This window comes from Motacilla alba, chromosome 1 (genome assembly GCF_015832195.1).
Source record: "Motacilla alba alba isolate MOTALB_02 chromosome 1, Motacilla_alba_V1.0_pri, whole genome shotgun sequence".
Lineage (NCBI taxonomy): Eukaryota > Metazoa > Chordata > Aves > Passeriformes > Motacillidae > Motacilla > Motacilla alba.
This window is the reverse complement of record NC_052016.1, coordinates 83638934-83663114: the sequence shown is the minus strand read 5'-3', so window position 1 is coordinate 83663114 and position 24181 is coordinate 83638934. Positions and strand designations below refer to the sequence as shown.

At 38.8% G+C, this 24181-nt stretch overlaps 1 protein-coding gene across 5 annotated transcripts in view; it reads left to right on the top strand.

Moving 5' to 3' along the window:
* Window positions 1-24181, top strand: part of ABCC4 (ATP binding cassette subfamily C member 4) — a 142458-nt gene that overhangs the window by 81117 nt on the left and 37160 nt on the right. For 4 of the 5 annotated variants that reach the window (XM_038158844.1, XM_038158855.1, XM_038158871.1 and 1 more), the window contains 5 exons: window positions 13995-14145; window positions 14840-14959; window positions 18355-18465; window positions 19938-20038; window positions 22152-22343. In XM_038158844.1, the coding sequence (XP_038014772.1) occupies window positions 13995-14145; window positions 14840-14959; window positions 18355-18465; window positions 19938-20038; window positions 22152-22343 (675 nt within the window). Of the gene's footprint in view, window positions 1-13994; window positions 14146-14839; window positions 14960-18354; window positions 18466-19937; window positions 20039-22151; window positions 22344-24181 lie in introns of those variants that run through there. The other variant, XR_005259508.1, reaches the window with a different exon arrangement.

Here is a 24181-nt window from a genome sequence, read left to right as displayed (position 1 = left end):
AAATCGGGTAGTAATCAATGTTTGTAGGTTGACTAGTCAAAAAGCTGAATTAACTTGTTTGGGGAAGATAGTGGGGTTTTGGCTTTTTTTTTTTTTTTTTGTGAGCTTACATGTTTTTATTATTGTTAGCCTGCTTAGCCTCTGTCTGCATCTCGTTCTCTTTTTTCTTAACTGGAATTACGTGGTTTTGGCAGCTGCTCTCCAGCTAAGTTACAGTCTCCTCAGGTAAAGGACAACTTGTTTGAAGGCCATTACAGTGCTTTAAAACTTTCTAAGAGGATTTAAACATCTGCTTTATTTAGATATAAATGTCCTGCCTTGAACTCTGTGGGAGTATAAGGTTCTGTTGATTTGGACTTCATTTGGTAGGTGCGGGGTCTGTAGTGTAAAATCGTAGGCTCACAGGATGCTTTGGGTTGGAGAGGAGCTCAAAGACCACCTAGTTCCAAACCCCCTGCCAGCAACAGGGACAAATTTGACTAGACCAGATTGCTCAAAGCCTCATCCAACCTGGCCTTGGACACTTCTAAGGATGGGGCATCCACAACTTCTCTGGGCAATGTTGAGCTCAATGCAGCACTAATAAGATACAATGCTCTAATTGGGGAAAAGGTCAGCCAAGAAACAGAATAAAATTTTGAGGGGGTTATTAGGAATTGAAATTAATGAAGGGGTATTAGGAATTAAGAATCCAATATATGTAATAGTGGTTTATGCACATTAGCCCAGATATTCCTAAGTAGCCAGTGTTTTGGATGCTGTAGTTTTGAGACCTCATCAAAGACTGAATCATGTTCTGACTCAAGACAGATCTGCAGAGGCTTAACATCTTTAAACTCTGATCTCAGATTTTGCCAGCTGAGTACCCAAACTGATAAACTACTGCTTGGAAATTATGTCTGTAAACTGATTGAGTATACAGGACGGTGAAATATATTTCAGACTTCCTGTTGGTTTTGTAAATTATTCTGGTAAATTTTAAAGGGATGATTTTCTCTGTAGTTTCTTGCCCTTGTAATTTTTCAGTGATCTTATTACTTGTTAACAGAGTTGATTTTCTGCTTTAGTTTCAAGTGAATTTGAGTAATTAATGTGATGGCCCCTTCATTTTGATTTCTTACCCTATGTTAGATTGAGGGGAGGGGTAAAAAAAATCATGATCTGTTTTGTTTCTGGAGAACACTGTGAACATGTGAACTATCTGCAGCTGCCCTTGAAAAAGGGCAGTGATTTATTGAGGAAAACTGAATTGCAAAACCTTTTTCCTCCCCAAAATCAACAGCTTGACTGAGTTTAAATAACTGACTTTTCATATCCTTTCATCACACACAAAGACCTAATCCTGAGACTACTTGAGCCACCAATGTAGGCTGTGGCTGAGACCACCACTGAATGTGCCATTCCCTTCTCACTACACACAAAACACATTGACTGCAGCTTTATGGAGTGAAAATAGTGAAGAAAAGGAAAATGTGAAGGAGGTGTCCACAGTCATTTCTTAAAAAAAAAAAAAAAAGAGAAAGGGGAAAAAAAAAAGCTGCTGCATCTGGATATTAGGAACAAAAAGTGCCTCAGACTGGAATAATAGCTTGGGTCAGTTGCTTTCGTATGTGCACAAGAGTGGAACTGCCGTCCCTTGTTTCAGTACCACTGACCCCTGCATTTATTGTGTGAGCATGTCAGGGAAAGTGTGTAGAAGGAATTTGAGGATCTTTTAGTTTAACAATGACGTTGTTATTTTGTGCTCTCTGTGAGAGGTGGGATTCCTGAGGAGTTTGTTGCGTTGTTTTTTCCAGTTTAGCTGAGTTTAGTCTGTATGCATGTGTAAGTTTTGAGAGGCATTTTTTATCCATTGAAGAATAATTCTTTCTGTGTGTTTGCATGTGTGTATTCAAAATATGATCAGCAGTGTGTTGTCCCCTCAGTAATCTGTGGGATCTGTGTTAAATGTCAGTATACTCTGTTGAGCCTGGTACATAGTGCAGACATGTGGCTTGGATACCTTGGATACTTTTTAGTTTCCCTTCTGCTGAATCATGGTAGTTTTGCTGTGCTGAGGTTTAAATGAAAAATAAATAAATTAAAGAAACACAAAACAGTTGTCTGGTTACACTTGACAACTGAAATCTTACGGGACTTTTTCTTGCTCTACCTTCCCAAGATGCATATTAAGGGCATCTGGCTATTGCAGAATGAAAGACCAGTTAAAAACTAAAAAAAAGTAATAGGGGTATATATTTTTTTCATTGGTAACTTTTGTGCACTAGTTTCAGAAAAGGTTAAAATTACCATTGCAATAAGATCCTAATTTTTGCTGTGGTCATGCAGTATTTGCATGTGCTCTCAGTTTTGGTGTTTTTTTGTTTTTTTTTTTAATTAACCCCACTGTCTTGTGAAAAATAAACAAGCAGACAAATAAAAGGGGTGGGAAGTAGTGGAGGAAGAGGAGGCTAGGGTTGCATTTGTGTCTCCAGGACCAACATGCAGAAGCTGTGAGTTTAGCACAGACACTTTTCTAAATAATGCAGTTTTTTATTGACCTTTTCTTCCTCCGTCCTTGAACGTCTTGATTGTTAAATCTTAGTAGCTAATTAGTCATGTTGATGGTGACCAGCAGTGGGAGATAATCTATGCCAAAGCTATTGCTGTTCTTTATTTTGTACCTGTCATCACATTCCTTTGAATGGAAGGATGAGTATCTTGCATCCTACAGACTGAATATTTACTCAGATTGTTGGAGTGTGTACAGGTAAAATGTGCAAAGTCTGGAGTCATTGCTAATGGGTGAATTCCTGTTTATATATGGACCTCGGTTTTCCAGGGAAGGCTGTGTTCTGTTCTCACTATAGTGGCTATGTATCCCCAGCCTGAGCCTTTGCCTCACCCCCTTTTTTTATATATTTTTTTAATTTATGTTCATTTGTAGAATTTTTTAAAGAATAGCTATGCATGCAATTGTCCACACATTAGTGTCAAGGCAGCAGAGATCACTACTGTAACAAAACTAATTTGTGTAGGAACATAATGTAAATGCTTTAATATTTTAGGGTGTTTATTTACTTCGTATTAATAAAATTTGACAATGCAACATTTCATCTGACATGAGAAAGAAGGTAAAATAATACTGAAAATGTGGTGTCATTACCTTCGTGTCCTCTTGCCTCCTTTACCACTTTTTTTGTTTTTCTTAACTCATTTCCTTTTAGTTTTTGCACTTCTGCATTTATGTGGTAAAAGTAGGTCATAGTTTTGTACTGGGCTCCTTTCATTTTCTCATTTTGGACTAGAGGTGGTTTGAATATATCAGTGCTCTGAAAAATAAAGCTAGTTTCCAATTAGTGGAATTCTGTCTTTTTCTAGAGCATATGAGCATTGTGAGGTGCAGTCTTTATCCTAATTTCTCTAACATTTGAGCAGATTGATGTTTAATGGTACTTATTCTTGCAGTATTTTGATAGTTGGAACCTGTAAATACAAAATTACAGTCAGGTGTAAATAATCTCTTCTCCAAATGGGCTTCTCTTGTTTTCTTTATCAGATTACTTTCAGTATATTTTCAGATAATAGAAAGCAGGATAGTTGTATGGAAGTCCAGTGATGTCCCTGTTTTTGTGGTTTGGAAATTTCCCCACTTTGGTTAAGGTGGAATTTGTAAAAATTCCAGAGAGAGTTTCTATTCCTTTGGTTTATATCTGTTGGAAGGTATTTTCTCTTTTGCTTTTCTTTGTGTGAAAGAAGGCAAAGAAATATTCTTTAAGTGTATTTATGTATGCAAATGAACTTAGTTTCTGTAGTTTTCTCCTTTTCTTTTTGGTTTTTCCTTGTGTATATACTACGGTTGTTTTTAGTGCTAGAGTGGGAATTTTTATTATTATTTTATGGGTATTTTATATGTATTTTATAGGTTATAGGTTTTTACAGGTTTATTGGTATTTCCCTGACTTTGTAAGCATTATCGCAACCTATCGTATCTGCATCTCAGACTGGTGATAAGTTGTAAGACTTCTGAAAATCATTAACATTTCTAACACTTTACTGTAGCCAGAAATGTTTTAATTCTGCTGTCTGTCACAAAGTGTAACAATCCTGTTCCAAATGGTGATAAGCACAAATCTTCTAGATTGCCTTTAACTACTGATATACTGTAGATAGGACAATGTCTGCTTACAAACAAATTAGGATTTCACTGTTCGGCAAAAGGATTGGAGATTTCACTTTTGATTCAAGAAGGAAGGAGAAACTTGGAGGTAATTTGAATTACTGAGCCATGTTGCTGACACTTGTGTGTGTGTGTGTGTGTGTGTGTGTGTGTGTGTGTGTGTATGTGTGTTAAATCATTATGCATATTTATGCCCAAAACAGATATGTGGGACAAGGAATTATCTTCAGCAAAAATAAAGACTTCATCTCACAGAAATGTTCTGCCAGGGTTATGTGTGCATCTGCACAATATAAGAACTTTTTTCCTGCTGAAGCTGATACTGTGGCTACTTGGTGAACTCTGCAGCTGATTTGAAAATTCCAGACAAGTTTGTTTGTCAAAAGGTAGAGGAGACTGCAGTGCGGGCAGTTCTGTACAACAAAAGATGAGAATTCAGGTGGTAACTGAATGTCATATGTCTTTTTATTACATCTTTTTATTACATCTACATTAAAGGACATTTTTGTCCTGTTTGAAATAAATTGATTCATTTGGGTTGTACTCCTGAAATACAAAAGTCCGTGTATTTAGGCTCTTTCAAGGGCTTAATAATATCTATTCCTGCACAGTGGAAGAATAGGATGCTGAGCTATTTAATTTTCTTTCACAATCACATCCCTAAATAATTTTCTTAATGGTTTTTAAAATCACTCTAAATAAGCAGAGCTCTCTTGCTATGAATGTCACTCGTATGCTAAAATCAAGGGCTTAGGTCTTCTTATAAAACTGCTGGGTTTGGTAGTTGGTTCAGGTGTCCACTCTTCTGTCAAACTCAACATAACACTTCGAAAAACAGTTTTTCAATTTTCTCACTAATAGTCTGGATTTTGGGATCAGATCAAACTTAACGATCAGTTACTTTTATAAGTGTGCCTATGTTGATGGTTTGTGATAAATCAAGCTTCTGAAAAATCTTCTGATGGTTTGCTGCATATTTGTAACACATAAAGAATGAGCACGCACTTAAGACAGTAAATGATGTTTATTCTCTGCTGAGGAATTTTCTCTTTACTCACTGGGTTCTGCACATGCACAGAGCAGCTGAACTGGGTGAAAGCTGCTGGTGGTGGAGTGAGGCTGGTGCTGATTAGTTTAAATATGCTGAAAGCATCAGAACACTGTTCAACTTTTTGGAGGTGGGTGATCACTAGATATCACGTAGTACTGAAAAATTATGAGTCAGGAGTTTATTTTTAATTGGAAAGTAGAATTTTATAGCCTGATCAAAGTAGCAAAGCTCTGGGGAATTTAAGGGGAAAAATGTCAGGGACAAGTTAGAAAGCATTTTTTGCATATCTCCTGTGAAAGAGTATGTGTGACCTGAAGGAAAAAGAAGGTAGTTTTATTTCTTAGGTTAGCTGATGCTGTAGTCCTTAATATTTTTCATAGTTTTCATTTAACTGGGGCAGAGAGGCTGTTGTGTTTACAGAAATATGAATAGTTCTTCATTCCACCTAAAAATAAATACATGAGTAGTGTATTTCTAAAGAGCAAGAATAACAGTCAAATGCTTAAAAGCTTGTAGTTGCTGTAAGGCAGAAGAGCTGTGTTACTGAGGAATTGATACTCTCTCTAACAGAAGAGCCCACAGTTTGAATGTAGCACAAAGCTTTTAAAGTTGTTGAAAGACCCAGAATTAACTTCTGGTGAAAGTTGGACTTGGCTGAGCAGAAAAGGTCATGCAGTTGAAAATGAGGTATTCTTCAGGAGGGTGCACAGCTGCTCTGGCATTATGGCCATGAGGGACAAGAGACCTGAGGCAGGAAAGTACAGGGCTCAAAGACGAAGTTTGCAAAACTGTGACATGTGGGGTGGCAGTGTCTGTGATAAGCGGAGTTTTGCTAAATGTTCTAAAGAGCTGCAAAAATAAAAAATAAAAAAAAAGTGCATAACATTTATGAAAAGGTGATAACATCATCCTTAGCTCAGAGGAATTCCTCACAGGAAGGGAGACAGTATTTCAGCAAGTAAATTAATGGAGTAGACCATAAGAATATGAACTAATGGCATCAGTAGTCTGTCTAGGTCAGTGGTTTTTCTCCAGCAGCAGCAATAGGAGATGCTGTTTGTGGAGGGCATGAGCTGCTTTCTGTGATCCTTCCCCTGTTTAGTACCCCAGTACTCACAGTTTTGTACTCGGGGTGTCAAAAGGCCTAACTTTTGCCAACCTAACTTTTCCCAGTCCTTTTACTATGCATTTTTTGCATCATTTTATATTGGCCTGTAAGATCTGTCTCCTGCATCCTAATAGCCTGAAAGCACTGAGATTTTTATGGGTTTTTTGGTTTTTTTGGTTTTTTTTTTGGTTTGTTTTTTGGGTTTTTTTGGGTTTTTTTGTTTTTTGTTTTTGTTCTATGTATATGTTCTCCATAATTTTCACTGAAATAACATCTGCTTTCAAAGGGGTTTTTTGAGTGGATAAAACTAAGACAAAGATCAGTGAATCAGCCTCTGCTGGTAAACTGCTAAACATGTGAATAAAGAACAAAATAGAAAATACTCTACTTGTAGCAGTACTAAGGAGTAAAATACCCATTATTGAATCAGATATTTTGATTTCATAAGGGTCTGTACTCAGTGGGGCTGTCTTGGGCTTATATAGCTAGGGAAACATCATGGAAATTACTTCTGAGAGGTAGGAGGGGAGCAAAAATCGCCAAGCCATTCTTCATTTTCCTTTAAAAATGTCAGTTACTCAACAGCAAGGACTGACAGAGGAGATACAAAAATGCATTTTTCTGGGAATCTTAAAAGCAAGTGCAACAGCCAACAAAGCAACCACACTCAGCAATGGGGGTGGATATTGGAGGCACAATGCCTCTAAATTAATATGATTGAAAAGGGATGCTTTCTGCTACCTGAGGAGTAACTCTGGGAATGTTGGGTGATGCCAGACATTTTTCTGTAGTGTTTCAGGCAGGTTCTGGCAAGAGCTGTCGAGAAAGAGAAGCATGTATGTGTGTATGTTCTACGCTCACTGATTAATGCTGTTTCCTCAAGCTACCATGTAAAGTTGTGCTTGGCATCTGAGGTGTTCCACAGGAAGATAAAACTTATTTTTTATGCTACAAAGACTGCTGTAGTTTATGGGAATTGTTCTTGTGTGTGCACTTTTTGTCCCTTGGGAAAAGAGCAATGTAAGAATATAGCCAAAGCCTATTCACAGGAGAAGTGACAAAGAGCACCATTGAACAGCAAAAGCGTATTGACTCTTTATATTATTCATATGGGGAAATCACTGCAAAGTTATAACTAACTCCTGTGACTTCAGGAAGACCTCTCACTTTTCTATAGATCTCATTGCAAAGTTGTGACTAGCTGCCCAAATCATTGAGAACACTTCTGTGCAGATGTGCTTAGGGAGCACAAGGTGCTATAAACGAGGAGCACTTTGGAAAATCGAAGATCCTGTTCAAGATTCTGCTGCTTATAAATACTAAAATATATTGTCCACAGCTGTTTACAAGAATGGCTATTGGCACTGTGATTTTGTGTATGACAGTATTGGTTTCCCTGTACAGTGGGTATGAGCTGGAGCTGCATGCCTAAGTAGAGGCTGTAGCTTTGGCTCTGATAAAAGCTTTTTTTTTCCATGGAAAACCAGTATTAGCTGGAAGTAACTTATTACCATGGCCCAAGAGCTCTGGCAAGAAACTTCTTACATGAGTGAAGATAGTGTATTATTAGAAAGAAGATAACCTCTATATGTTGGAGGAATATAGTGTTGAGTTTTGAGGGATGAGTGTTTCAAGTGTCTGTTAGAATCACCAAGTCCAGAGCTTGGTTATGTGTGTGTTTCTAAAGCATCATATCTGGAAGTCTCAGACAACGTACAGGCTGTGAATTCTGAAAGGTGCTGTTACAGTCAAGTTCTGCATGAGACAGTTAAGCCTCTTGGCCCAGGGTGCCCAGAGAACCTATTTCTGTCCCTTCTTGTAAGGTAAGAGATTACTGATGACAGGATGCTATTTGAATATGAGAGTGATGGTGGTGCCAATGTATTAAAGAAAACACCCTTTTTGTTATAAGGTCACTTGTTAAAGAACAATTGCACACAGTTTGCTGTGACCTCAAACAAATATTAAGGCTTCTCACTTAATGACAAAATGCATGCCAAGTCAAATGAATGAGCATGTTGGTGGCACAGAAAACATTTGCCCTGAGGAGCTCAGTATATGCTTGTTCACTTGGAAAAACAGCAATCCAGAAGGACTGTCTTGTAGAAACGAGAACAGATAGGAGGTGCTAGCATTAAGGATGCGATTGGAAATTTTGAATACATTTCTGGCAGATGTATTCAGCCCATTTGCAGTGACATACTGATTTAGTTCAGTAACCCCTTGTTGACTATTTGCAAATAGCAGAATTGAGAGGAGATGAGAGTATCTCACAGGACATAAGATGAACTTGCTCTTTTTGAAGCTTTTAGAGCTGGCAGTATTTAGTTCTTACTTTATAAATTCAGTTTATCTGAAATTATAATTTTAGTTTCTTCTCCAGCTGTGCTTTTTTTCCCCCTTTCAGTGCATTGGTTGTCATGGTCTTTAAATTCCATATTTTCTTGTGGATGCACATTTTCCTAAAGCTGAATTAACACTGATTGAGAGCTGTCATTCCTGTCAAAGATTGCTGTCCTTGGTTGCTTCAGAAAAGGACATTGTCAGAGATGCCACTTAAATATTGTGTGTCACATGTGTTCTCCTGTACTCATAAATCTTCATTGCATTTTTGCTGAAGACGAATGTCTTCCTGACAGTTTGATGCAAACAATAGTATAAACAACTATATATACTTATTTTTAACCTGTTCCAAAAGAAAACCCATAAATTTTATTTAAAAAGTAGTTTGAAGACAAGACTGCTCACCTCAACTCAGCTGCTTTAAGTGAGTAAAATGAAGTAGAATTGTTTAGGTGCTAGTTTCTCTTTGGATGTTTCCTGTGGCTTTTTGTAATAAAGGGGAAAAATGCAGAAAATCTACACTGTGGTTCTGGGTGGAGCTGGCTTGAGTAGAGTGTTTATCACTCTGATCTTCTCATTGCAATGTCATCTTCCCAGGGAAACTTGTCTTCTGGTGTCCCAGTGTAACCAGCCACCTGTGCAGTTTTTCTTTAACAGAGATGCAGGTCGGTCAGTCCAGACAGTCTGGTTTGAAAAAGTCTGTTTGAAGGGGAAAAAAAGCATTCAAGGATAAAGAAAATGTCAGAACTGGATTAAGGATTGATTGTACATGCAGTTATTTGGCAGAGTCAACAAGGAAATAATTTCTGTCAGGGGTAGGGGAGAAGGAGGAGGAAGGGTGATGCCAAGCAAGTATGAACAGAGTGGGGTTTTGTATTTTCTTGACATGGCTTTAGTTCAGACAGCATAGCCTGACTGAGAGTGCCTAAAGTTAATGCAGTGAAGGTTCAAACTGAAGTCGAGAACATGTGCCTCTGCTATTATTAAATTAGTATGGCTTTGTGGCAGTTCCATGGGCTAATATAATCCTTGGGAGTGTATATTGGAGCCCAGGGAGTAGCATTTGAGAATTGGAGCTGAGTAGGTATACTTGGCTTCTGCTTAAGTATTGGTAAAACCAATCCTGGAATGCTGCAGTTCTTGCATGGGATTTGACTGTAGACTTGGTCATCAAAATTTAGCCTTGATGGTCTTTAGATGTTTACTTTGCTGTAGTCAGAGGGCATCAAGTAAATACAGGTAGTGGATTGTGGCAAAATATTAAACCATAGGGTCATTAGGTATGTACTTAAAAGTTAGATGAAGTTACTACCATCCTTGGACATGTTTAAAAGATGCACAAACCATGCTTAAGGACATGGTGTCGTGGGGGACTTGGCAGTGCTGCATTAAGGATTGGATTCTATGATCTTAGTGTCTTTTCCAGTCTAAACAATTTCAGTATTCTATTAATCACTTCTAGGATAGGAGTTTCACTATGTAGGCCACGTTTGGATTCCCACAATGAGGTTTCCAGGTCTCAAATCCCATCCCCTACGCTCCTCTCATTGATTAGAGATCCTACCAGGTCAACAACTGCAGGTCCAGAATAGTGTGGTTCCCATGGTAGTAGGTCCTCTACCATGTTCTTCTGCTCTGTGGTTGTGGTACAGAAATGCCTGGTACTCCTAGATCAAGACCTGTTTGAGACAGAAACTCCAGAATACCACTCTCAGCACTTGTAAGAATAATGGAGAAGTAGGTCATCAGATGGTGAAGGGAAAGCATGTTTCACAAGTGAACGTGCAGGTCAGAGCGTTCATTGCCCCAGAGGGTTATGGTTGGGTATGCCTGCTGCAGTAAAAGAGGAGATTTTTAAGGAAAAAAAAGCCACAGTAAATGGAGTGACTGACCAAATTGTGAGGGAAATCTCTCAGGACTCTTGTAAGCAAGAGGGTAACTCCCAACAGAAACAACATGGGCTTTTCTATACTCTAGGGATAGACTGTGTGCTGGCTGTCTGTGGGAGATTCATCTTTCTCCAGGGAAAGGGAAGCAAGTTTGAAGGTGGACATTGATCACTATGTCTCCATTTGGAAGCGATGGTCTTTTCCTGAAACTATCCAGGTCTTTTTTGTCTTGGTAGCCAGTGCATCTGTTGTCTTTTGTGCGAGGTGGCCTTGTTTCAAATACTGTGCAGATAGCTGTAAAATGTAATTCATCAGCTCTTGTGTTTTTGTTTTGGTTGCTTTTCTTCATTTTTTTTTTCAGTTTAACTGTTACTTTCTACACAGTCATTACATTTTGAATGTTAAAATTAAGAAATACATTAAAAGGTGCTGGGTTTGTAGACCGTATTTCTTTTATGTAGGAAAATCTTGGACTTCTGATGCAACTTTCCATTGTAAGCTGATTCTGCCATGAGAAGTCTAGATACCCAGTCCTGAGTGTTTCTTGCTGTTGTCTCCAGAGAGGAGAGACACCAGACACTCATGTTACCATTATTGTCACCCTGCTGATTATCTTGGGTCCTGCAGCTTGCATGCAGTGAAGCTGGTAGAAGTTGGGGCAGTCTCCAGCTGCAGAGGTTGGTTGTCTCTTGTGAAATTCAGGAGCTAGAACCTTTGCCTTACCTCACACAGTGACTATATGATTACAGTCTGCAAATGGTTGTGTCTGGCTTTCAGACTACTTCATTAAGAGTTAATTTATATGCAAGTTTGGTTTTCAAAAAAAAAGAACACACATGACTGATCCACCCTATCATAAATTTTTATAATGATAAGGTGGTGCAGGCTCATCTAAAATTCCTTCCAAAGGCGGTGTCAGATTTTTACTTTAGTCATCCTAGCCATCTTTTCCTTCCCTGTATTTCTGCCATAGCAAGGCTTTGTTTACACGAGCTGGATCTTAATAGTTTTACTCCCACTCCCACCCCCACTGGCACTTTGCAACATGTTGTAGATTATCATCACTAAACTTCAGTTTGGCTTCTTTGTTTTTTTATTAAGAAGCATTTGTTTTCCTCAGAATCCTTTTCCTTGAAGCAGCTCTCCTCAACATTTGACTTCAGATATGTGGCTGATGTTACGAGGAGACTGTGTACTTCAGAAACAGCTTTTTTGTGACTGTCTAGGAAGTGACAGAGGGAGAAGGCAGTAGGTGTATTGAGCAGATTCAGGAGTGAGTTTGGAACAGGAAGGAAGGAATGGACTTCAATCTCTGCTGATAAGGATGGAGGTGAGGGAACCTTTAGAAACTCGCCAGCATGTGGATGGCTGGCAGGCTTGGCAGACATAATGAGCATTACTGAGGAAAGCGGAGATCTAGAACAGGAGAAGATTTGTGGAAGGTCAGGAATCTTTATGTCCTTTCTCCTCACCCCACGATAAAAAGGAAATACGTTTACAGGGCTCTAAAGATTGCCAGAGAAATAGAAGGTAGAGAAGGGCTGATGGCAGTGCTGGTGAGGAGCCCAGGGTGCTTTGTTTTGCTTTGTGCTGACACAGCCATGTGCATAATTGATCCAGGTGAAATACCGTGCACTCTCATTGCCACCTTGCCTCCTCCTGATGAAATCTAGGTAGAACGTTTGCGATCTGCTGTGTGTATCTAGAAGGTCAAACAACATGATGCTATCAACACCTTAACCTACAGATGAGCAGTGTAGTGGTAATGCAACTTCCTCCAGAGCTCCTTTCCCATGCCTACCTTTTAGCAATTTTCCTCAATAGGGCCTTATGAGGCCCTAAAATGTGCTTTCAGGATCTATGAGATGGGGGCTGTAACACTGATAAATCTTCTTTCATGAGCTAAGACCTCTAAGCCTAGAGCTGACTCATGCAGTCGTAATGTGTAAGGTGTGTGTGTTTGCTCTTTGGTCAGGTCAAATTAGGGTGAAGTCAGAGAAGCCTGAAGGAAAAAAAAGCAAATTTAGGGGTAAAGGTTGTACTTGTTTTTGGCCTCAGTGTGCTACCAAAAGTGCAACAGGAAATGCAATGTGTCACAGACATTTCCACTGAAAGTGTTTGAAAATCCAGGTAACTCTCTGGTACCTGCCTTAGCCGATGTGTTGCTTATATGCGCACTGAGTTGGAAAAGTTGAAGGGATGGAAGCATTTTTGCTCCAAGACATAGATTTCTGGCACCCAGTGGTCACTAGTGCATTTTTGGAATCTAACAATCAGGCAGCCACAAAATTCAGCTGGAATCCACTTCTGTGTAATATGAGGTGATGAAGAAGGTGTCTGCTGTACAGTCCATTAAATTAAAAATCTTTAGAAAATATTGTCATTGCTAAGGAATATGTTAATGAGAATAATACAGGAATTTAATCTTGAGCTAGGATTTCAGTTGTTTGGTTTTGGTACTTTATGGGTTTATTTTTGTATGGGTTGGGTTTTTCCCCACTTTTTAAGGAACAAATGGGCCCATCCTAATTATAGTATACCAGGACTCCTACCATACATTCATTCATGTACAGCTGGGTTCTGCAAGAAGTTTGTGTGCAGATGATGGTTTTTACTGTGTATTCAAACTGAAAGTTTGATGGAAGATGTGAAGGGGACTGAAGGAAATGGAGGATTCAATTCAGAAAGTTGGGCCAGGATCCTCTGTCCTAAGCAACAGAGTTTTCCTCATTATATCAAGTTTTCTAAGACTAAAGTCAGGTTTACCTCACCTGTTACATTACACTCTAGTAAACCTGGTGAAGCAAGCCTTTTATGACACTTCTTGCAGTGTGTAACATTTTCTTCTTATTTGTAGCATTTCACAATGCAATCCTTTGAGAAGAGAAAGCCCACTTTCTTCTGTCCTGGGTTTTCTTTCTAAATGGGACAGTGTTGTGTTTAGGAAAACATTGCACGCCTATGTTGAAAGTCTCTCTTCCAAGTGTCAAGTCTTTCAACTCAAGTTGAAAGCCAGTTTTTCACCAGTTTCTTCTTAGCAGGAGTGAAAAAACATGTCCTTGATTTACCAAATAACTAGGATCCATTAAAGATTAGTTGTCCATTACGTTGATCATTTATTGCTTTCTCACAGCAGTCACAAAATAGTCTACCAAGAAAGACATTAATTTTCAGTCAACCAGCTTTGTAAACACGTATTTTAAAGAACAAATAATGTGGAAGAAAACCATAAACTGGAAAAATAGTCAATTTAGATATTGCCGTAAATTTTCCAAGTTGCTTAAAAATAGATGTTGCTCATATGTTATACAATGCATCCGCTCTTAAATGTGGTAGTTATGTTTAAATATTTAAGTGTTTCAATAGTGTTAAATAGTTTTATACTTGTTCTAAATTAAATTCTTCTGGCAAAGAGTTTTTTATTTTGTTTCTATTGTGCTCCAGACTCTCCTACAGATTTGTGGTGTGGTGGCTGTGGCTGTGGCAGTGATTCCTTGGATGCTCATCCCCTTAATTCCACTATTTATTCTTTTCATTTTTCTTCGACGATATTTCTTAGACACTTCAAGAGATATTAAACGTCTAGAATCCACAAGTATGTAGTTTGGTGGGACTTAATGTTAGTTTGAACCCTACTTATTATTATGTGAAATGCTAGTATTTTATAGACAGTCCATCAAAGAATTTTTTTTTCTTTTGCTATGCAAATAACTTCCTTATTGCCTTGGTTCTCAACTAGTGAATTACATGCTTAACTCCTGTTTTGCATAATGATAAACCTAGGGTATGTCAGTTAACTATCTGTAAATAAAGCTAGTTAAGAATATGCTAAGCTGCTGGTCTTTGGGACCTTGCATGCATATACTAATGGTATTTCTGACCTTATCTGACTCCTGTGCCTGACTTTAGCTTGACTATGATATGAAATATTAAGCACTATGAATAACAAACATGGGTGCCTAATGTCATTAATAAAGCCCAAAGAATTTCTACAGTGGCAGCTATTGTTAAAAATGTAAGACATTTTTGTATAAATTAATCTGCCTGGCTGTCTGACTGATTCAGGTCAGAGAGAGTAAGAGAACTCTAGTTCTCTTACTTTGAGAGAGAACATTGAGTAAGAGAACATTAGTTAAACATATTGCGTATTTCTTCCAAAAAGATGCAGTAGAGTAGTTTGTATGGTTAAATATAAAGTGGTAGGATTAAAGATTAGTGTGGTACAAAAAGAATTAAATGTTGTCCTTCATCTATTGTTAAGTTAACTCAACTCTCATTTCCCTTTGTAGCTCGAAGTCCAGTGTTCTCCCACTTGTCGTCATCCCTCCAGGGGCTTTGGACTATTCGGGCTTTGAAAGCAGAGGAAAGATTTCAAAAATTATTTGATGCACACCAAGACCTCCATTCAGGTTTGTGATGAATTGATGTGAAAAATCAAATACTTTGCACGGTAGGAGGGAAATATCTTATGCCCTAAGCGACATGTATATAATGTGCATTAAAATCAGTAGGAGCTGTGCATTTGTCTCTTTAGGGTAAAATTCCTTTATTAGAACAAAAACATTATCTGTCTAGATTTAGAGTTTACTTTGGGCTGTAATATAATTTAGAATGCCCATGCATATGTTTTAACAACGTATAAGATAAACATTTGGAAGTGTACCTGATAAGAATACTTTATGAATAATTTTTAACATTTTCCTGGTTTCAATCTTTAAGAAAAGGAAAGGTGGGGGCAGGGCAGAGAGAGATGTGGAGGGAACAAGCTATGTTATGAAACATTTGATACTAAGTAGTGTTCTAGGAATGGGCAGATATCATTAGTATAAATAATCTTGGAAAAGTTTCATAAATCTAACTTATTTTTTACTTTGAGCAGCTTTCAGGGCTTAAATTTAAAATATGGAATTAACATAATTCACAGGTGTGAAATACTGGTGTTCTGCAAGCATGAGTAATATAATTCAGGTTTGCATTGTGATTCTTTGACTTCTCTTATTTAAATGTTCTCTGTTACTATGTTCTTCAAGATATAGCAGAATGCAAGTTTTCAGTTTTGTGTTTGTTAGGTAAGATTGTGACTTTCCTCTGTTGCAAGACACACAAGTATATTCGATTGCTGTTTTGTAATTTATAGATTTACAAGGTCTCAGGCAAGACCAGTTGATCCTTTCTGAAGTACAGTTTATCACAGGTTGTAGCATCATACTCCCTGATCATGTTGAGCCCAGTGACTTGTGACTGGTGTAGTGCATCTTCCAGGGACGCACCTCTAGCTTTGCATTTTCCATTTATAATATTTAATAGTTGCTAGTTATCTGACAAAATCAGTGTTACAATACCTAATAGTGAGGGAAGACAAAGTTGTGGTTTAGTTTTATATTAAAAGACATCTTTAGGCAATAAACTGCGTATAGAAGTTTCATTATACAAAGAGGACCATGACATTTAAGAGAAATATTTTCTGTATTTTGAGGTCAGATCCAGGGAACATAAAAACGCTTTCATTTTTCAGTCAGTTTTGTGCATCTCCCTAACGAAACTGTCGATAATATCCCTCATGGGAAGATTATGAACCTGTTTTTGAAGTCAGATCATGAACCTGTTTTATAAGCTTCAGTGCTTATAGTCACACTCTTCTGTATACCTACACACTTCATCTTGCTGTCTTTCCCACCCAATTCTTTAGGGTACATCAGTTGCCTTAAAGTGTGTGTGGTTTTTTTCCCTCATGGGGAATATGTGCCTGGACAGCAAAGGAGGCCACCACCCTCTGGGCTGTATTAACAGGAGCATAGCCAGGGGGAGGAGGGAAGTGATTGTCCCCCTCCACACTTGTTAGCCCACACTGGGAGTACTGCATCCAGTAGTGGACGGCCAGCTCTGGGAAACATTCTAACAAAGGGGAGTGAGCTCCCTGGAGGGGCCACAGAAGATAGTTGGGGTATTAACAGGAGAGATTTCCTTGTGGGGAGGGTGCTGGGCTTGTTCAGTTCACAGAATACAGAGGATTTAATAGCTGCCTTCTGGTACCTGCAAGGGTGTTGCCATTCATACAGGTTCCTCACCATGGTACTTAGTGGTAGGAGCACTGACTTGGGTGTAAGTTGTAACAAGAGTTTTTTAGCCTGAATTCAAGGAAAAACAATTTCACTGTGAGCACAGTCAAGCAGAGGCAAGGATTGCCCAGAGGTGCAGGCTTCATCTGTATAGATTTTCAAGACTCAAACTGCATAAAGCATGGAGCAACATGGTCTGACATCTGACCTGACTGTGCTTGAGCAGGAGGCTGAACTAGAGATTTCCTGAAGTTGTTTTCACCCTGGATAGTTCTTCAATAGTAAATATGATCAAGCAGTAGCTGATCTAAGAGAAGACCTTTCATAGCAGCTCACAAGTTGGAGTCCTGTGTTTTAAGTCTCCTAAAGAGTTTTAAATTCTTTCCTGCATTGCAGAAGGCTCTCCCAACCAGTGATGGTTTTGTTTAGCACTGTTGGCTGGAGTAGTATCTTCCTCTCTATTTAGGCCTGAGCCTAGGACTCAGGACACTTGCTTTGAACCCCTTTGAGGGATGCCTATGAATGGAGCATTAAATACATTTTAGATAAAAAACATCTAAAAGACATGCTGACATTTGACCAAACCCAACTTTCCTTCCTGCCAGTGCCCATCTCTGTAAGCAAGCCCATGAGTCGTCAGGCCACAATGAGTCTTTATTAGTTCCTGTGACTGTCAGATTCCTTTCTTTGTGCACAGTGACCCCTGTTGCATAGAGAGGCTGCAAAATGACCCATCTCAAGCTGGCAGTGTAACACACCTCCCTGGACAATTAGGATCAGTGGAGCAAAAGCTCCATAATATGGCTATTGATGATCAGGCTTAAAACCACACTTACCTCCTCTCAATCTCACAGAAGGGAGAATTTTTTTAGCTGAATTTTTCCCAGCACTGGGCTAAGGAGCATTGAGCAGTTGAAACTGCAGCGATCTTTAGCAGGGAGTAATGGCAAACAAGGCAGAAGGGGTTGGAATGATAACCTTCTGCTGTGACTTGGTAGCAGCTGAAACAATTCCTCTGAGTGCAGGCTAAGCAATAGTTCCACACTTTATTATGGCTACTTTGCTTCTGGTTTTGGCCCTGGATTCAAACACTTTGCCTTCTGTATTGCAGTGTCTTTTTGTGCTGTCTCTGGTACCTTGTACTGTAGCATATCTACCTGGGATGGAACTTTGCACCAAATTGTCATCACCTGAGTGCGAGTGCAATGTGGAGATGTCCACCTGTGTGAGCTTCCCCAAAAGTAAAAATGTGCATCTAATAATCTGAATACCTCTGTATAGCTGCACTGGCTGTATTGAGTAGCTCCTACAGGAGCTTAACCAGCTGCAGTTGCCTTCTAAACACTTGGCTCTGACAGCTGTGATACATTCTAGCTAAAAGCCTGTAGACTCCAGTCCAGCTACAGTAAATGCAGTTGTACTTCTGCTTTTTGTATAAGACTCTTGAATCGACTAGAGTTGAGAAGAGGCTTCCATCTTGAATAAGTGGACCACGCTTCGAACCTTGACTGTTTTTCTTTCTCTTCCTATTGTGGTTGCTACTGGTGTGAAAACTAAACTAGACAATTTTAGGAAAACTGGTCAGTACCCTGATCATCATCAGTCCATGCAGACATGCACTTGAAGATGGCAATGTTGTGGTTTTTTGACAATTTGTATTATTAACATGAATAAATTAGTAATAATTATACAGCTTAGTTTTCTAATAATCCACTGGTTTTATGTCTTTGTAAAATACTCTTTAGAGGCCTGGTTTCTCTTCTTGACAACCTCAAGGTGGTTTGCTGTGCGTCTGGATGCCATCTGTGCCATTTTTGTTATAGTGGTTGCTTTTGGTTCCCTGCTTCTCGCCAACAGTAAGTACAGATGTTAGAAAAAGTTCACTCAGTAATTACCATGTATAGTAATGCCTAATTCTTTTTCATATGTTGCTGTTTCTAATTGTTTAAAGGCTGTAATTAAGTTAAATGTTTCTTTCTAGATCATGATCTTTTCCTTAGTCTAGGGCATTGGGGCTGTATCTACTTTCCTGCAAATCCTGGAAGCAGTTCAGACATCATCTGGGCTGAAACATACATCTGTCATCATCCCCAAGTGTGCAAACAAACGTGCTCTTCTGTAGTCTTCACTCTTGAGATTCTGGCTTCCAGAGCAATAACAAGAAATAAATCTTCTTCTTTTTCCCTACCTTTGTCTTTCTCTTTTGGGCCTACAGGGCTTTGCATTTTATATTGAAACACCCATGGAGCTCCTCTTAACAATGTTTTTCCTTTCTGCACGTGGCACAGTAGGTCAAAAGGCAAGCTAAAGTTCCTAGGGATACTCTTCTCGTATCTTGGATCAGTGGGATAGGCCAGTTCCAGAAAGAAAATTGCCTCATAATAATACATTTTATGTTCACTGTCACTCATGAACTGTCATTAGTGTATGCATCATCCAGGATGTAATTGGGTTAGATGTGCTAGAATGAGATAGTCATCTAAAACATGAAGGAAGAAGTAATTATCTTGGACATGAAAATTAGTGCTTATTTGCTGGTTTTGTTTCTTTTCTTTTTTCTTTGGATAAGTTTTGTATGTGCACGTGTATTGTAAAATTTGAAAACTCTGTGCTGCACAACTCCACAAATTTTGAGCTAGGTTTGATGTTACTAGAATGCAAAAAGACAAGTCAAAACAATAGTCCTGAATCTTTCCTTGCCTCTGGATAATGAGTAGTTCTCTCGAAGTCAATAGGACTATGTTAGGATAAAGTTCAAGTAAGTCAGAGGACAATCATGCTTAATATTGGGGCAGGCAGAATACGTTTATATTGTGAAAGTAGACCCACTGAACACAGTAAATGCTTTTATAAACAGGGGCAGAAATATTCTGTCCTGTTACTTTATCTGATTGGTTGTAAGAGTACAAAGTTGATGTAAATTTCATAACTAATTTTGAAATAATTTTACGCAAACTTTTTGCTTAGGTTTAGGGCGTTATCTGATTTGCATAGAAAAAAAGTGAAGAGTTAATGCTCAGCCAGACAGGGATGACCCTAAAATCTATGTAAGTTTGGTCTTGAGACTGAACCTCAGATTTAGATGAGCACCAGGCCAAGGAGAATTGGACTATCTTGTCAAAATGTGTCCAAAACGTACCCCAAAAATGCAGCAAGCGGCTGTTCTGCCTGGAGGTACTCATTGCACAGATAGCAAGTAGCTCATAACCAAGTAAAATTCTGGCTCTGATGCTTCCATCATGTAAGTAACCTCATGAAAGAGAACTTAACTGAGTTTTTGTGTAATGACAGTGTACCTATTCGAGTCTCATTTTCCTTTCTTCTGCAGCTCTGAATGCGGGGCAGGTTGGTTTGGCACTCTCCTATGCAATCACCCTCATGGGAACGTTCCAGTGGGGTGTTAGACAAAGTGCTGAAGTTGAAAACCTGGTAATGTTTATTTCTTCCTTTTCCCCTCTTGTTTCCTTTAATACTTGTGACATGAAGCTTTAAGGATGAGATTCTTCTTAATTAAATTAGGGTATTAATGCCTTAGCAAGCAATTGAGGCACCACTCTGCAGTCATAAAAAAAATTACTTCTTTTAGGTTATGATTTGTCTGATTGATTTCGAATGTTTGTTGAGATGAACTGGGTCTGCGGATTGTCCTGCATTCATAGTAAGGGAGGTTTTGCAATCTCCCTTTACAGCAGAAAGGAGACCGTCTAGTTACACTGTAGACAGTTGCATTGCAAGTTGCTGAAGTTACAATAAATTCATCCCTTTCTATAAGGAAGATTTTAAATTATGTGTTTATCTTTGGTATGTATAATTTATTGTTATTTATTATTGCATTTTAAAATTGTATTTATATCCCTCGTGGCATTTTTAGAGTCCTGTTATTCCATTGCAAAAGCTTATAACTTTTAAATTCATTCTAAGTCAACACAAATGTGGAAGTATTTGTTTATATTCAGCTGACAAGGTTGTGTGTTTTCCAAAATATATAATATAAAACGCCTTTGACCAATTCACAGTATTTCCTAGCATGTTCTAATTTGCCTGTCTACTTTATTAAGATGATTCATAAGAAGAAATAGATTGTAGAAAAAAACATGCTAAACATAAACCTGGGATTTTTTTTGTTGTGTTGACAGCTGAAGTCACTTGTAATTATAGTTTGCTGTACATAGTCTGGGAAATATGTGTAGTCCTTTCGTAGAAGTCATGTACAAAGCCATGCTTAATTATAATATTATAATGATAATAACAAAATTAGAGGTTTTTTTGCTACCATGTTGCTTTTTTAGTGCATTTAGACGCACCAGTTAAACTGGTGGTGACAGATTTTCTGAGAAATGGGAAGAAAGCTTTTTTTTTTTTCTCATACCATTTGGGACGTTTTGGAAGTGTCTGTGGGAGTGTTACATGTACTGAGTGGCTTTCTTGGAGGCTGTGACTTAGAAATACCTTGGAAGAGAAAGGCCATTCGCTAACCTGCCTTTGGTGTGAAATGATGATCATTTTATGGAGCTATGGTTAGCATCAACTTCTTTGTTTGGTGATATCCACCAAAAATTCCTTGTTATTAAAGGTTGACTACATCCGGGGGAGGCAAGAACATTTATCTCCATTCTGTTGCTAGCTGGTCAAGGGCAGTGATTGTCACACTCTATTCAGTGGTGGTGCACCCTTGTTTTCAGTCCTGTGTGCAGTTTTGGGCAGCACAATACAAAATGAAGCTGTTGGAGCGTGTCCAAAGGAGGGTCATGAGGATGGTGAAGGATCTGGAGGGAAAGCCTTTATGAGGAGTGGCTGAGGTCACTTGGGCTGTTCAGCCTGGATAAGAGGAGACTGAAGGGAGACCTCATTGTGGTCTACAACTTCCTCATGAGGGGAAGAGGAGAGGCAGGCACTGATCTCTTCTCTGTGGTGACCAGTGACAGGACTGAGAGAATTGCCTGAAGTTGTGTCAGGGGATGCTAGAAAAATATTCTTCCCCCTGAGGATGGTTGGGAAGTGGACATGGCATCAAGTCTGCCAGAGTTCAAGAAGCGTTTGGACAATGCTCTCAGGCATATGGTGTGATTTTTTTTTCTTTTGGATTGTCCTATGCAGGGTGAGGAGTCAAACTCATTCATGTGTCTGCCTGTAGCTCATTTGGCAGTTTCATTTCTAGCTTTATCTTTCTAGTACACAATAGGTTGATGTCATCTTTGTCAAGACTGATGGACAACTCTTAGCCTAATTTTCTTAAAACATATGCACATATTTAGGTTTGTAATTAATCCTACTGAAGAGAAATGCTTATGAATGGCTTTATGTTTCATAGTAGATCTGGATCTGTAGTAGGACATGAGATGCATTCTTTCCACCTTTTAAGTTGCATAAAGAAAGCCTAGAATGGTGCCAAATACTCTTACCTGTGTTTAAAAAAAACATGGAGTAATTTGCACTGAATCTCCATGATAAAAATACACACACATACTTATATGCAGGCAGTATTTGCAGTGTATGCCATAGGATGGAGCTCATGTATGTGTGTCTTCTTTCCTCCTCTTAGATGATATCAGTAGAAAGAGTGATGGAATACACAGAACTTGAAAAAGAAGCTCCTTGGGAGACCAACAAACATCCACCACCAGAATGGCCTAACCAAGGAATGATAGCATTTGAGAATGTTAACTTTACTTACAGTCTGGACGGACCATTGGTTTTGAGACATTTGTCTGTTTTAATTAAACCAAAAGAAAAGGTATGTATATGGCTGTCTTTGGATATTCATAGAAATTAAGCAAGGATGATGAGTTGACAGGAAGCTGTGTGCTAGAAATGCATTATAAAATATGTGGATGTTAGGAAAATAGTAAGTGTTCTTTTGAAAAATAAGCTTTAGTTATATTTAATGAGAGAAGTAATAGCCTGTTTATTTCCTGGAAGTGTAGCATAGATTTGTCTGGGAGCATTATATTTCAGTCTGTCAAAACAAAAGATTAAACATACCCAATAATTCCCTTTAAAAAAATCTGAGTTTCTTCAGAAAGTAGCAGACATTGAAAATACCAGCCAAGCATTTGTTCAAATCCAAAGCAAATGGAGCTGCATTAGGAAATTGGGGATTCAACAGAAGGAACATAATTGGAATTGAGTATGTCAACAGACAAGGTGAGCAAAACCAATAGAAAATAAGGAATGTGCATGGCATCGCACTGAGCCCAAATGGAAGATAGAAGAAAGAAATACAAATCAGTTGCATAACTTCAGAATTTGGGATTTTATTTCAGTTCCTTTTGGCTACCAATCCAATTAACTCCTGTCATTAATTAGATTGGTAGCCAAAAGAAACAGAAATAAAACTCTTCCTCTTCTGCAAATTTGACTCCTCCTCCCCAATTTTGACTCTATCCCTGTTGAAAGAGTGCTGCAGGGAAGGTCCCCCCACAGACAAAATTAAATTAGAGCCCTGAAGTGTTAATTTGTGCTTTGCTACATTTCAAATGCAGGTGTACTTTTTTGATTAGGATGCCTTCCCTAGGAGGATGGTTCAACTCTACAGTCCTTGCCCATGCCTCTTTTTTAACATGTCTTTCCATTCAATTCCAAACCTGTTCATTTCCTCAAGTGGACTTTTAATAACATGCATGTTGCAAAAATTCAACGGGACTTTGCTGCTTTGAGGTAATTTCCTGGAATTAGCTGTGAATGAGTTAAAATGGTCTCTTGAGAAGAAGAGCATGTGGGCTGTCTCCTTAGCTGTTACAAGTCTCTCCAATATAGACAACAAGTCCTATATTTCTCAGTGAGAGGCAGGAATAAAATTTAAAAAGGAAGCAAGAGATACTAGCAATGCATGACTCAGTCCTTGGTGGGGGCAGGAGATGGAGGGATGACGGGGTTATTTATTTTTGCTGAGCAGTTATGCTGTGGTTTCGTCATCCTGAATTTGCCCAGCTTGAAACTATTGCCAAGAACTTTGTGTTTGCTTTCTATGATGTTTTGCACAATACTGCAGTAGGCTGCCACTGTGTAAAATAAATCTCCCAAGCATCTCTCCTCCTCATATTGGTTTTAGTTATGGAGAAGCATCTTCTTCAGAACCAGGCTTCTAGATCTGTTGGGGATTCTGCCCATACTGCTGTCATTGAGAGCTCTTATGCCTGTTCAGGCCCCTGGCTTGTAGGGGCTTCTGGTGGCTGCAGTGTCAGTGGCAGCAGGAATGAGTTTAAGCTTCTGCTGTGCTTGTATTTTTTCTTGTAGCCACCCCAGGGCCCAGTTTGGGAAGCTGTGGGTATGGTAAGAATGAGAGAGGTGATTGCCAACAAATCACTCACTCAAGGTCTCTTTTGATCTGTTTGTCTCAGTATTCAGTATTTCCCTAAAGTCAAAGCAGGCTAGGGAGGACCCTGTATTTTAAACATCTTTGCTGAAGTAGTGTGGTCTGACAGAAGCAGACCAGGGAGACACAAGCTACTGTGCCAGTGGCTGGCTGGGATTAACCTCCTCTGCTACTATAGCTGCAGCAGGGGAAGCTTAGCATGCGTAGTATTGAGTTTTACACACCATCTTTGTTTCCGGGAGCTCATGAATGCTCAT